The sequence below is a fragment of the Penaeus chinensis genome, chromosome 23, assembly GCF_019202785.1.
Source record: "Penaeus chinensis breed Huanghai No. 1 chromosome 23, ASM1920278v2, whole genome shotgun sequence".
Taxonomy (NCBI): domain Eukaryota; kingdom Metazoa; phylum Arthropoda; class Malacostraca; order Decapoda; family Penaeidae; genus Penaeus; species Penaeus chinensis.
In genome coordinates, this window is record NC_061841.1 from 1,818,461 (window position 1) to 1,833,460 (window position 15,000).

The window sequence follows — 15,000 nt, forward strand, 5'->3', positions numbered from 1 at the left end:
GGTGGTGGTGGTGGTGGTGGTGGTGGGTGGAAGAGGTGGAAGGGTTAGTGGAAGCGGGGTGGTGGAAGTGGGGGTTTTGTAGGCTGGAAGTGTGGGGGGGGGGGTGTTAAGTGGAGTAGTGGTTTTTGATAAGTGGAGTTCTGGTTTTTGTTAAGTGGAGTAGTGGTTTTTGTTAAGTGGAGTCGTATTGTATGTTTGTGGAGTTGTATATTGTGCTAGTGGAGTTGCATTTCTTGTTCGTGGAGTAGTGTTTTTTGTTAGTGGAGTTGCATTTTTCATTAGTGGTGGTGGTGGTGGTGGTGGTGGTGGTGGTGATGGTGATAGTGATGATGATGATGGGGATGATGATGGTAATGGTGATGGTGATTATAATAGTGATGGTGATGATTATAAGGAGAAATCGCGTAAGGCAGAGAGCCATCTACACGTAGAGACATTTCACAAAAAAAAAAAAAAAAATTAGCACAGCATTTTCCCCTTTTTTTATTAATTTTCCCCGGCGGCAATGGGTTAAAATAATTGTCACGAAGCGATAGATTGACGTAGAATACCGCCAAAATAATAATGGTTGGCCATCCCTACAAGTGCTCTATACATACACACACAATGAATATATAGATAGTTGCACAGGCAAACAGATAGTGGGACATATCATATATATATATATATATATATATATATATATATATATATAAATATATATATATATGTATGTATATATACATATATACATATATATGTATATATGTATATATATGTGTGTATATATATGTGTGTGTGTGTGTGTGTGTGTGTGTGTGTGTGTGTGTGTGTGTGTGTGTGTGCATATATGCATGTATATACTGTATATGTATATTTATATATATATATATATATATGTGTGTGTGTGTGTGTGTGTGTGTGTGTGTGTGCATATATATGTGTGTATATATATATACATATACATATACATATATACATATATAAGAAAATATATATATACTGTATATATATATATATATATATATATAATATATGTATGTATGTATACACACACACACACCTATACAGATTTCTTTTTTCCTTTCCTTTATCCTTTTACACACACACACACACACACACCCATACCCACAAACGCCCCACCAGCTACAGGACACCCCTCCCCCCTTAAACAAAAAAAAAAAATCCCCCCACCACAAACAACAACACACCACTCACCCCAACCCCCCCACCCCCCTCACCCCCCCACCCCCACACACACACACACGCGAGCCTCCACCCACCTTTGAGCATCGGGCAGATCCTCTTCCACACGGTAAGGCAGCCGTTGCGGTGGTACTGGCCGAGGGCGAGCTCCATGAAGAACAGGGGCAGGCCGCCGAAGATGAGCATGATGATGTAGGGGACGAGGAAGGCTCCTGTAGAAGGGGAACGAAGGGGAAGGGGAGGTGGGGATAGGGAGGGAGGGAGGAAGGGGGTGATAGGGAAGGGAGGTGGGGATGGGGGAGGGATGGGGAGGGGATGGGGAGGGATGGGGAGGGGAGGTGGGGATAGGCAAGGGAGGGTGGTGGGGATAGGCAAGGGAGGTGGGGAAGGGGAGGGGAGGTGGGGATAGGGGGGACGGTGTTGGGGTTAGGGAAGGGAGGGGAGGTTGGTGATAGGGAGGGAGGGAGGGAGGAAAGGAGGAAGAAGGGGAAAGTTAGTGAGGGTTTGGAAGTATCCATCTACTTAAGTATCTAATTATCCTACATAAATTGATAGATAGTAAATACTATCTTCACATTTTGAACTTCCGAAGAAACCGGAACACACCAGTTCAACATACATTACAAACAAACATTAAAAACACCAACTTAAAAAAAAAAAAAAAAAAAAAAAATGAATAAACATCAGTCTTAATAAAATAATAAACGGCGATAGTGTTTAAAATAATAATAATAATAATAGTAATAATAATAATAATAACAATAATAATAATAATAAGTATAGAAGTAGTAATAATAATAATGATAATAATAATAATAATAATAATAATGATAATAATAATAATAATACAAATAATAATGAAAATAATAATGATAATAATAATAATAATAATAATAATAATAATAATGATAATGATAATGAAAATAATAACAATAATAATAATAATAATAATAATAATGATAATAGCAATAATAATGATAATAATAATAAAAATAATAATAGTAATAATAATAACAATAATAACATTAATAATAATAATAATAATATCAGTAATAATAATAATAACAACAATAGTTATAATAATAATTACAACACTACTACTACTATTAGCTGCTGCTAGTAGTAGTAGTAGTGTTGTAGTAGTAGTGCTGCTACTACTACAAATAATAACAATAGCTATAATAATATACTACAACACTACTTCTACCAACAACAACAATAACAATAATAACAACAAACTAAGCACGTGCTTACCTCCGCCATTCTGATAGCAGATGTAAGGAAACCTCCACACGTTCCCGAGATCCACCGCAAAGCCAACCACAGCGAGGAGGAATTCCACTTTCTTGCCCCACGTGTCTCGCTCCGGCTCCCCGTCCGTCCACTTCGCGCATTGCTGGGGGTGGGTGGAAGAGGTGGAAGGGTTAGTGGAAGCGGGGTGGTGGAAGTGGGGGTTTTGTAGGCTTGAAATGGGGGGGGTTGTTAAGTGGAATAGTAGTTTTTGTTAAGTGGAGTCGTATTGTTTGTTTGTGGAGTTGTATATTGTGCTAGTGGAGTTGCCTTTTTTGTTAGAGGAGTTGTATATTGTGCTAGTGGAGTTGCATTTTTCATTAGTGGAGTTTTACATTTTGTTAGTAGAGTTGTGGTTTTTGTTTGTGGAGTTGCATTTTTCATTAGTGGAGTTGTATTTTTTGTTAGTGGAGTTGTATATTTTGTTAGTGCATTTTTGTTAGTGGTGTTGTGGTTTTTGTTGGTGGAGTTGCATTTTTCATTAGTGGAGTTGTATTTTTTGTTAGTGGAGTTGTATATTTTGTTAGTACATTTTTGTTAGGGGTGTTGTGGGTTTTGTTAGTGGAATTTTAATTTATTGGTTTATTTGCATTTTTGTTAGTGGATCTTTTTTGTGTTTTCTGTTACTGACGTTATTCTACTGTTAGTGGAATTAGTCTTGTTAGTAAAGTTATTATATTGTAAGTAGAGTTATTTCTACTAGTGGACTTTTTAATTATTGTTAGAATATGGAATTTTGTTAATGAAATTGTATCTATTGTTGGTGAAATCGCATATTTAGTGGTACTTTAGTTGTTAGTGGAAGATGGAATTTTGTTAGTGGAGTCGGTTTTGTTAGTGGAAGACTGATTACTGATTAGTGAAAGTTAGATCCTTGTTAGCGAGTCTTTTAATCTGCTGTTCGTGGATGGTTTGTTGTTAGTGAAATGTTTGTGATATTGTTAATGAATGTCGTTCCCTAATGAGTAGTATTGTTATTAGAAAGAGGGTTATTCTTAGTAGTGGTTAGTATATTGTAGGTGAAGTAGTTTCATTGTTAGTGGGAGCGGTTAGTTTGTCGTTTGTCGAGGCTGGTTTGTTGTTGTTGTTTTTGTTGTTGTTGTTAGTGTTGTTGTTGTTGTTGTTTTGGTTGTTGTTGTTGTTATTATTGTTGTTGTTGTTTTTATTGTTGTTGTTTTTGTTGTTGTTGCTGTTGTTATTGTTGTTGTTGATGTTGTTGTTTTAGTTGTTTTTGTTGTTTCTGTTGTTGTTGATTTTGTTTTTGTTGTTCTTGCCTTTTGTTGTTGGTGGTGTTGTTGTAGTTGTTGCTGCTGTTGTTGTTGTTTTACTGGGGTGGAAGTAGTCTTAATGTTTGAGGAATGAGTAAAGAAACAGTTCTGTTATTTGCAAAAGTAGATTTGTCGTTAACAGCACTTACATCGTCAATTATAAGTATTCTCACTTTTGATAGAATCACTATAATCTTTAGTAAGCGAGGATGTCATAGGCGTAGAAATAAATAAGAATGAGAGAGAGAGAGAAAAATAATAATAATAACTCCACAGAAGTAGGAATGAGAAATAAAAAAATAATAATGATAACACAGAGAAACAACCGAAACATTCCTCATTGCAAGAATATCCAATTGCCATCCCGACATTGCAAAGCCAGAAGAAATGTGTATTTGAATATACAGTTTATCGAAACATCAAATATATATCAAGCAATCTATTGTTGTTTACTCTTTGTTCTTTTGTATTTCGGTATATTAGATTAATAGATTTTTTTAAAAATAGATTTTGATTGTTTCTTAATGTTTCGTTATTTATTTAGATTATCGTTCATATCGTTTATTGATTTTCTTATCTACCGATTTTTTAAATGTATTTGGTTTTCTTATTTACTTATCTTGTGTTTGTTATCATTATTTTATTATTACTATTATTATTATTTCATATATATAGGTTTTTTGTCATATTTGCTTATCTATATCAATTATTTTTCTTATTTCATAATTTCTTTTTTTATTGTTTTCATATTTACCTATCATCTTACTGTATTTACTGGTATTCCTATTCCATAATTTATCTCATATTCTATTTTCCTAATTTACTGATTTTCTTATTTCCTCCTTTTTTTTTTTTTTTTCTTCATTTTGCTCATCTTTTTCATGATCTGCCTATTTGGTAACTAATTATATATCTCATTTTCCTGTTCGCTTATCCTCTTAACATTATTTCTTAATTTTCCTATTTCATAACTTATTTTATATTTCATTTTCATATTCGCTTATCATCTTAATATTATTTCTCCTTTTTCTTATTTTATAACTAATTTTATATCTCATTTTCAAATTCGCTTATTATCTCAACATTATTTCTTGATTTTTCTATTTGAAAACCTCTTTTATATTAAATTTTCATATCTGATTATCATCTTAATATTATTCACTGATTTTCTTGATTGCGTTAATGATTCTTACGATGAACAGGTCGTGTTTCCCTCGGCTTGGGTTCATCTAGTTAAGTTAATTACTGATAGTTATTCTTAGTTAGTTTAGCCAATTCCGAGTGAAATTTGATGAATGAGTGACGTACTGATTGCAACGTACAGGATCAGTTACGTTTATTTATAGGATTCTAAGATACTTAAATGGTTATTGATAGGACTGTTAAAATCCTTATAAATCTTTCTCTGAATGTTTTTTTTTTTTTTAGGGGGGGGGGATTAACTTGTGTTTCAGTAATTTGCAGCAGATCAAGTTATTTAATTTGAAGTTGATCGATTTTGTTTTTCTTTTTTCTGTTTATTATATATATATATATCTTTTTTGGGGGGAGGGGGGGGGGAGATATATATAAACACAGAAAGGAGCTTATCACGGCAAAGAAGTTAATTCAATCAGTTTTTAAATTAGCTTTTTTTTCTAATGGGTCAGTGCGTACCCGACGGAGACTTTTTATAGCCAAATATAATTTCAATAGTCCCATGTAGAGGACACTGGAGGGGTTATAGTCGCTGTAGTTAACTCAGATGGTTGTTAAGGTATTTTGCTTTAGAAAGTCGGCAGTTCGTCCCAATACAAGGTAAGTTGGCATTCCTACAGCTGATTTTATCTTGTTATGTAATGATACAAGGTGTTCGATTTTATGGGAGTGAATCTGAATCGTGTCATAATAAGAACATATCTTTTTATATATATGTTTTATCGTATTAACATGAATGAATCCGCAACTGTGTTCTGAATAGGTAAAGTCCGATATTATGCAATTTATTTTCGTAAAGATAACTACAGGAAAGCATCCTTCTTAACTATGCAAGGTGACGTCGTGTGCACATATCACAATTACTCTGTTGTCCGTTATGAAAGATAAATCATCTTATGCAATACAGATAGATAGATAATAAGATAGATGCGCATATATTGTACGAAAGTCATCGCAACTATAAACAAGAAACATAAATTCATGGTCCGAATACTTAACCGTGAGTGATCCTTCGAAACAGCAACCTTGGATCTTTTCAGGTGTTCGAGACGAAATTCGAATCATGTTTGACCAAAGTTTCGAACGTGACTTGCACAAAAGTGATACTATTCACGCTTTACTTTGAGCAAATAGAACCGTTAAGTGTCGAACTGATCTATCTTATGTGATCTGTTAAAAAATATCGAATGTATTGCATGATCTTGTTGAGTGTTTAATCGATTCTTGTACGTTAAATAACCATTCACGGTGAATAATTATTAAGTACTCCTAAAAAAGAAACAAAAACGAATGAAATTGATACCTAGCTAAGACCATAAAGATAAAAAAAAAATGTTGATATTTCTTAAAAAAAAGAAAAACAAATCGTACCAACCAAAAACAAGATGACTTGGTTTGAGTTGGTCAAAGGCAAGATAGCTTGGATTAGATTGTCCCGAATGCTTTTAACACAGCTATGCAAACAGACTTACAAAATAAAGGTGATGAAGGAAGTTCGCGGAAGAGGGGAGGGAGATAAAAAGGGGATAGATGGTTGAAGTCAGAAAGAGAGAGGGGAGAAATGGAGAGAAGAAAGAATGGAGGAAGTAAAGAAGAGAGAGAGAAAGAGAGAGAGGGGGAGGGAGAGGGAGAGGGAGAGAGAGGGGGAGGGAGAGAGAGAGAGAGAGGAGAGGAGAGAGAGAGGAGAGAGAGAGAGAGAGAGAGAGAGGAGAGGGAGAGGGAGAGAGAGAGAGAGAGAATGAGAGAGAGAGAGAGAGGAGAGAGAGAGAGAGAGAGAGAGAGAGAGAGAGAGAGAGAGAGAGAGAATGAGAGAGAGAGAGAGAGAGAGAGAGAGAGAGAGAGAGAGAGAGAGAGAGAGAGAGAGAGAGAGAGAGAGAGAAGAGAGAGAGAGAGAGAGAGAGAGAGAGAGAGAGAGAGAGAGAGAGAGAGAGAGAGAGAGAGAGAATGAGAGAGAGAGAGAGAGAGAGAGAGAGTGGCAGACAGGCAGAAAGATAGAAGAGAGAGGCAGAGAGAAAATATTTATATATATAAGTGAAGAAAGAGAAAGGGCAGTGGGTAAGGAAAGAAGTGAGAAAGAAGAATGAATAATAATATTAAAAAAACAAGAGACAGAGAAATGGAAAGAAAATAAAGAGAAAAACCGAGAGATGGAATGAGACGGAGAAAAATAAATAAACACTGAAAGAGATGCAAGAAAAGAGAAAGATGAAGACGGAATAAGGCATAGAGAGAGAGATGAAAAAAAAAATAACACGCACATAAAGAGATGAAAGAGAAAAACGAAAAAAAAATAATCTATATCTAAAAGACGGCGCTTTTCCTACTCACCGTGACCTTGCCCGAGGCGAGACTGGCGACCTGGTACGGCGGCGGAGGGTCCGAGTTCGGGGGAGATGACACCGGGACGGAGGGCGTGTCGGTCTTGCCCTGGTCACACTGGGTCACGTCCGGTCGGTTGGCGTCGGTGGTCGGGTTGGCCTTGCCGGAGTCGGGGCCGGTGAGGTTGGAGGGGGTTTTGGTTGGAGAAGTGGCGGGGTTGGTGGCAGCGGCGGCGACGGAGGCGGAGGCGGGGAGGGGCGTCGGAGGGGCTGTGGCGGCGGCGGGGTCGTCGTGTCTGTTCTGCGCGGGAGAGGAGGCCATGGGGTTCTCCGTCACGTTGACGCTGTTGGAGGGCCTCGGGCTGTGGCGGTTGGCGGGCGCGCCACCCCCGACGCTGGCGGTGGCGGCGGCGGCGGCGGTGGTGGTGGAGGCGGTGTCGGAGGAGAGGGCGTGAGACAGGGGGCGGGAGCGGGCGGGGGACTGGGCGGCCTCCGTGCGGGCGGCCATGTTGGTGGACAGAGCACTCAGAAGCTCAGCCACCACGCCTACTGCAACACAAAGGAACTATTGAGAGCGCTTCGTTGGTTGAATGCAGGCCGGAAGGGCAATTAATACATGTAATATCTCTGGCCGCTATATTTAGACACTTTGAACTACTCCGACAAATCCATTACTATTAAGGCACATAATAGACTAAGGTGCTAGAGCCATTCCCGCAACACGTTGGAACGTTATACTGCAAAAAAAAAAAAAAAAAAAAAAAAAAAAATTGAGAAAATAAACCCTAAAGTAAACTGATTAATCAATGCTCTTATAGTCTCCATCTATATAACATAAGGTCATGAGACCATGCAATTAATTAAAATCAATCATTGCTTAACCTTTTCATTACATAACATTGTGGAAAGCCTTTATAATATTACGGGCCGGAGACTCTTTTTCGATCGATTTAACTTTATAGCTCATCATAGGCGAGACACTGAGTGTGATATCGAGCTTATTCAGTCGATTTACTCTCTATGGATATTTTTTTCTTCTTCTTCTTTATTGGCGTATGTCACAAAATACCTGGTTTCCTTAATAGCCATAGTTCCCGAACCGAGGAGCTTGGATCACATTGCTAGTCTAAAATGTTGCAAGTAACCACACACACACACACACACACACACACACACACACACACACACACACACACACTCACACACACACACACATAGAGGACTGTGTTTGAGTCATGTTCACGTTAAGTTATTGACAATAATATAATCAAATAGGACTATATAATTCAAATGCATAAACACGACGGGAAGAGAGAGAGATAAGGGATTTCTTAGAAATTTAAAAAGAGCGACATGAAAAAAAGAAGAAAAAAAAAAGGCAAAAGCTTTTCCATATACCGAATGAAAGATGCTATTTGTTTTTTCCCTTTTTTTTCTCTCTCTCTCAACTTTGAAATTAGGCTAAACAACAACCCCCAAACAAACGGACAAAAGCCAACGGTTTTCCTCGCACCCAAAGAGATACTTGGCAGCTCTGTCTCCGCCACCCCTTATGCTACTAAATTCGGCCTATACATAAACAAGAAAATTGGCTTCGGCTCCCTATTCTAGCCCTGATTGACAGCCGCGAGGAGAGCAGGTGATGACGGTTGTAAATTGAGGAAAGCGAATTACAACTCAGCTGCCTTTGTTTACCCTAGCTCATTCCCACGGTGAGGATACCCACGCACCGTAGGGAAGCGGAGACTGTGAATTCATTAGCACTGACTTCCGCGCCAATCAAGGAAGTTACCGAAGTCGGAATGGAGTATCATTATATTACAAGTATTTTCCCGAGATGGGATTCAAGTTGATCATCAAATAACCGAACCTTTGCCCCTCCCCCCTCCCCCCCTCAAAAAAAAAAAAAAAAGGAAAGAAAAATCACGATTGTATAAGCAGATTGTTGTGGTGAATGGTGTTGCCCGGTGAAGATAACCGAAAGTAGGAAAGGAAAGGGGAAAATAAAAACCGTTAACGGCCGTTGGGAAAATATGTAACGGCGAGGCAACCGTTGGTGAATAAGATATCCGACGGTTGAGTGAAATGCGTGAAGGGTGAGTGACTGTGAGCCCAAAAATGGAGGCATCGCTGATAGAAAAGTGACAACCGAAGAAAATATGGAGGAATTACCAGTAGGACGAAAAATATGTAGGATACGTATTTTCCATAACCATAAAAAGAAAAAAAAACATGCTTGATAATTCATTTACTAGCGTCATTCAGATTTAATTCCCCTACCATATCAATCCCATTTATTAAGTAAACAACCACCCAGGAAAACATTTTTCATTAGTAAAGCGACCTCGCCGTATTTCCTCAGGATATTTTCCCCCGCTCGGCGCCTGAGCCTCTAAAAGTTAAGATCAAAGGCCATTTATATAGGATGAACGCCGATATCCTATTACATCATGATTATGGACCTGATTGGCCCTGCGTATTCCCAGGTCAGCACCAATGCTCAGTTCCAGTCATAGAAGTTCCATTAAGTTTACGTCAGTTAGATTCGCTTGTAAGTTTTCGAGGCTGAAGTCTTCGGCATCGCATTGATGTTGTTTGAACTTGGCTTGAAATACGTTTCCTTTTTTTTTTTTTTTGTATATGTTATTACTATTTTCACAACCTTCATTGTTACGAATATCATCCCCCCCCCCCACCCTACCCATTACCACACCACACGAGCCACTCCCATAACAAGAACACCCCTATAATGATGATAATAATAATAATGATAATAATAAAAATAAGAATAACAACAATAATAAAAATGACAACCACACATAAAACACACACACACACACACACACACACATACAACAAGAACTCAACACAAAATCATTCAAAATGTGTAACGGGAATGCGACCAGGCTTCCTGAATGAACAGCCTTATCAATATGGCAAATCCAGTTTCACAGCGAGACGCCGACCCTCTTCGCTCCCTGTAATTTCCCGCCAAAAGGACGAAGCCAAACAAGTGACGATCGCGAGGGCCTGTGTGCTTAACTTGTCAGAGTCGACCGCTACGTCTCTTGACATATCATTTTTATTTCAACATTTTCTTTGATCTCGGTATTCTGATTAGATGCGAATTTTATATATCTATTTTATTTTTTTGATTTTGATTTTCTCTTTCTTTTCTTTTCTTTTCTTTTTTTTTTTCTTATTCTTTGCGAGTAGCTGAGTATTTCAAATATGTGTGTTTTACTTTGATTTATATTTTTTTTCCCCCTTCGATTGGTTGAATATTTAGATTATATACGTATTTTTAAATGTTTTTTATTTCATTTCTTTATTATATTTATCTTTTTTGCGACTGGCTGAGGAAAATGTATGAGGGATATGAATACATATATTTCGTACGGCGATAACAAAAATATGTTTTGTTGATATAAAAATTGAATAGATCCTTTTGCAGGTCACTTTATAAGTATACCGATATGTCAAATTGTGGAAGGAAAGAGAGAGAGAGAGAGAGAGAGTAAGAGTAAAAGAGAGGGAGATAGATAGATAGAGAGAGAGAGAGAGAGAGAGGCGAGTGAGAGTAAGAGAGAAAGAGAGAGAGAGAGAGAGAGTAAGAGAGAGAGAGAGAGAACGCGAGAGAAAGAAAGAGAGAGAGAGGGTGGGGAGACAAAGAGACGGAGAGAGTGAAGAAGAGAGATATGAGAGAGGAAGAGAAAGAGAGACGAGTAAGGGAGGGAGTGAAGGAAAAAGAGAAAGAGGCAGAAACAACAAGAGGGAAGGAGGGAATAAAGACGAAAGGCAGAAATATAGTAAATCTTTAAAGATAGAAACTGAATAAATAAAAAGAGTGGGAACGGATAGGAGGAGAAGAAGTGACAAAGGGAATAAAGAATAAGAGAGAGAAAGAGAGGGAGAAATAAAGAGAGAGAGAGAGAGAGAGAGAGAGGGAGAAAGAGAGAGAGAGAGAGAGAGAGAGAGAGAGAGAGAGAGAGAGAGAGAGAGAGAGAGAGAGAGAAAGAAAGGGAGAAAGAAAGAAAGAGGGTGATAAAGGAAGAAAGAGAGAGAGAGAGAGAAAGGGAGAAAGAGAGAGAGAGAAAAAAAAAGGGAGACAAAGAGAGAGAGAGAGAAAGACAATGAGTGAGAGAGAGAGAAAGGGAGAAAGAGAGAGAGAGAGATAGAGCGAGAGAAAGACAATGAGTGAGAGAGAGAGAGAGAGAGAGAGAGAGAGAGAGAGAGAGAGAGAATGAGTCAGAGAGAGAGAGAGAGTGAGTGACAGTGAGAGAGAGAAAGGGAGAAAGAGAGAGAGAAAGAAAGAGAGAGAGAGAGAGACAGGCAGACGGACAATACATAGATAAGTGAATAAATAAATTAAATAAATGGATAAATAAACAGATAAATGAATGATTAAATACATAGATGAATAAATGCGTTAAATAAATAGATAGATAAATTAATAAAAACATAGATGTATAAATTAATAAATAAATAAATAAATAGATAGAGAAAGAAACGAATAAATGAATGAATAAAGAAATGAACACATAGATAAAGAAAGAAAGAAAGAGACGAATAAACTAATGAATGAAAAGATAGATAATAAATAAACAGATAAATTAAGAAAGAAAGAAAGAAAGAGACGAATAACTGAATAAATGAAGAAAGAAACAATGAAAGAAAGATACGAATAAACGAACGAATGAATAAAGAAAGAAAGAAAGAGACGAATAAACGAGTAAATGAACGAATGAATAAAAAACAAAGAGACGAATAAACGAATAAATGAGTGAAGAAAGAAAGAAAGAAAGACAGAGACGAATAAACGAATAAATAACTGAATAGATAAACAAAGACACGAACAAACGAATACATGAACGAACGACTGGATAAACAAAGACCCCGAATAAATGAGTGAATAAGCCAAAGCAGACAAAGCCGGCCCGAGACCGGCCGAGAAGCGAGCGACGTCGGTCCTTCGGTCCTTCGGTCCGTCGGCGCTAAAAGCTTTCCAGATTGGCAAGATGGCATCCTCGGCACAGCTGATTAGGGGCAATGTTTTAAAAACCGAAATGAAAACTCAATTAGAAGCTGTGGCGCCCGTGAATTTATCCGCGAGAGGGGAGTCGGAGGACGGAATTGGAAGCAAGGGAGGGAGGGAGGGAGGGAGGGAGGGGAGGGAAGGGAGGGGGGAGAAAGGGAGGGGGGGAAGGGAGGGAGGGTGGAGAGGGTGGGAGGGTGGGAGGGCGAGAGGGGTGGGGGAAAGAGAAGGGAAAGGAGGGAGGGAGGGAAGGAGGGGGAGGGAAAGAGGGAGAGGGAGAGCGAGAGAGAGAGAGAGAGAGAGAGAGAGAGAGAGAGAGAGAGAGAGAGAGAGAGAGAGAGAGAGAGGGAGAGAGAGAGAGAGAGAGAGAGAAGAGAGAGAGAGAGAGAGAGAGAGAGAGAGAGAGAGAGAGAGAGAGAGAGAGAGAGAGAGAGAGGGAGAGAGAGAGAGAGTCAGACATAAAAGACATATTTTTTGAGCGAGGGAAGGAGGGAGGGAGGGATGGAAGAAGGTAAGAAAAGAGGAAGGAAGGAAAGAAGGGAGAGAGACAGACAGAAACAGAAAGTGGCAGAAAATGGTATCGTAAGAAAAATAGCGAGGCAAAAATAGCAACAGGGGAAAAGTGATTTATTAAGAGCACGAGACAAAAATACACAGGCAGAAGAGGGAATAAGGAAAAACAACAATAGTCAGAAGGTTGCCATAATAAATATACTAACGGAAATACGAAGGGAGAGAGAGAGAGAGAGAGAGAGAGAGAGAGAGAGAGAGAGAGAGAGAGAGAGAGAGAGAGAGAGAGAGAGAGAGGAGAGAGAAAGAGGAGAGCGAGAGAGAGCGAGAGAAAGAAAAAGAGAGAGAGTGAGAAAAAGAGAGAGAGAAAGAGAGAGAGAAAGAGAGAGAGAAAGAGGAGAGCGAGAGAGAGAGTAACAGGGTAAAATAGATAACATCCGCACATGAATGTCTATGGAAGATATGTATAACATAAACAGGAGATTTACATGGAACGAAATCAAGGACATTACAAACAAACAAACAACAACAAAAGAAATTTCTATATGGACAATAGTCGTGTGGTAAAAAAAAATACAATAACAGAATTAATGCTAGGAGAGAGATATAAAAGAAATATCATACATAGACAAGAATTGACGCGTAAAAAATACAACGATAAAGTTAGGAACAGGGAAAGAGCAAGATGTAGACAAAACTAAAAGGTAAAAAATAAAAAAAATAATGATAATAAATGTACAAACGGATAAAAGAAAGAAAGAAAAGACAAGAAAAAATGCAAAAACAGTACTAAAAAGAAAAAAAAAAACGAAATATATACATGTATATAGGCAAGGTATGGCTTGTTGAAAACAGCGTGAATAGGAAAATAGAACAGAATAAGAATAAAAGAGGATATGACACGTAAGACGATGATGATGGTGTAGTGGCATTTGGAATTAGAGACAGGGTAATGAGGTTACGGAGGAGTGGCGAATACGGAGGTGGGAAAACAAACAAACAAACATACAAACAAAAACAGGAGAAGGGAGGCCCATACACGGGTTAAAGGGGAGATCAAAAGGGGGACGTAAGATCGGGCGGAAGGGAAATGGGGAAGGCGAACGAAAGAATGGAGAGGAGGGAAGGGAGGGAGGGAGGGAGGAAGGGAGGAAGGGGGAAGGAAGGGAGGGAGGGAGAGGGGGAGGGGCGGGAGGAATGGGGGAGAGAAGGAGTGGGAGGAAGGAGGGTGTGAGAAGCGATGGAGGAGGAGGAGGGGAGGGAGGGAGGAAGGGGGAGGGAGAGAGGGGAGGAAGGGGAGGGAGGGAGGAAGGGGAAGGGAGGGAGCGGAGGAAGCGGAGGGAAGGAGGAAGGGGAAGGGATGGAGGGAAGGAATGAGGGAGAGGAGAATGAAGGAGGAAGAGAGAGAAGAGAATGAGGGAGGAAGAAGGAGAGAAGGGGCAGGGCAGAGGAAGGGGAAGAGGCGACCGAGTCATTTCGTCGCTTGCACCAGGATTCGCATATCATGGGGCGCCGCACCTTAGTTATTTACTAATGCTCGAATGACGCTCGCGTTAGCTTTGAATATAGCCTTCGAAATGTCACGAAGCGAAATACGCGAAAGGTCACGAGTCTGAAATAAACGGGGTTACTTTCGTCATGTATTCCTCCGCGCCTTTTCCGAAGCTTCTGGCTAAGCTCTTTCAAACAGGGAACTACTTTCTTGCGCGGAATGTAACCCCGACGAATAAAATGACGAAAATAACAATAGACGTGGATTTTTTTTTATGAGCTCAAATATCGAGAGACACGGTCACGGTCGTAAATATAACAAGATATACGTTTTCGGTCTGACGTTTATGGTTTTACAAGAAGGGTGATTCAAGATGGACTCTTTGTTTACGTAATAGACACCCTCTTTTCCCTAGCTACTAGACGCTACTTGCCGATAATGCAAAACCATAAATAATAATAAGACTTATAAATAATCTTAGATTGAAAAAAAAAAAAATCAGTTCTACAATATGATTATTTTTTTCACAATATAATTGTTTTTTTCATCCATCACCATTCATCACCATAACATGTAACAAATACTATCTATCTCCATATATCTTTTCATATCAAATACAGCTTGCACAAAAATACACCCGGTCACTTTTAACACGAGTTAGAATGATGTGAAGTGTCACTTATGGTACTTACACCATACGTCAAA

General features: G+C 38.8%; 2 protein-coding genes across 2 annotated transcripts in view; both read right to left on the minus strand.

Annotated features, from left to right (window-relative positions):
• Positions 1–2,557, minus strand: part of LOC125037438 (sodium-dependent serotonin transporter-like) — a 72,223-nt gene extending 69,666 nt beyond the window's left edge. The window contains exons 1-2 of the mRNA XM_047630582.1: positions 2,440–2,557; positions 1,263–1,397 (exon numbers count right to left, since the gene is read on the minus strand). Coding sequence (XP_047486538.1) covers positions 1,263–1,371 — 109 coding nt within the window. The 5' untranslated portion in view covers positions 1,372–1,397; positions 2,440–2,557. The remainder of the gene's footprint in view (positions 1–1,262; positions 1,398–2,439) is intronic.
• Positions 2,558–5,388: 2,831 nt separating this feature from the next.
• The window catches only part of LOC125037439 (mucin-1-like), a 25,904-nt gene continuing 16,292 nt past the window's right edge, over positions 5,389–15,000 (minus strand). Inside the window, exons 2-3 of the mRNA XM_047630583.1 lie at positions 7,269–7,807; positions 5,389–5,454 (exon numbers count right to left, since the gene is read on the minus strand). Coding sequence (XP_047486539.1) covers positions 5,389–5,454; positions 7,269–7,807 — 605 coding nt within the window. The remainder of the gene's footprint in view (positions 5,455–7,268; positions 7,808–15,000) is intronic.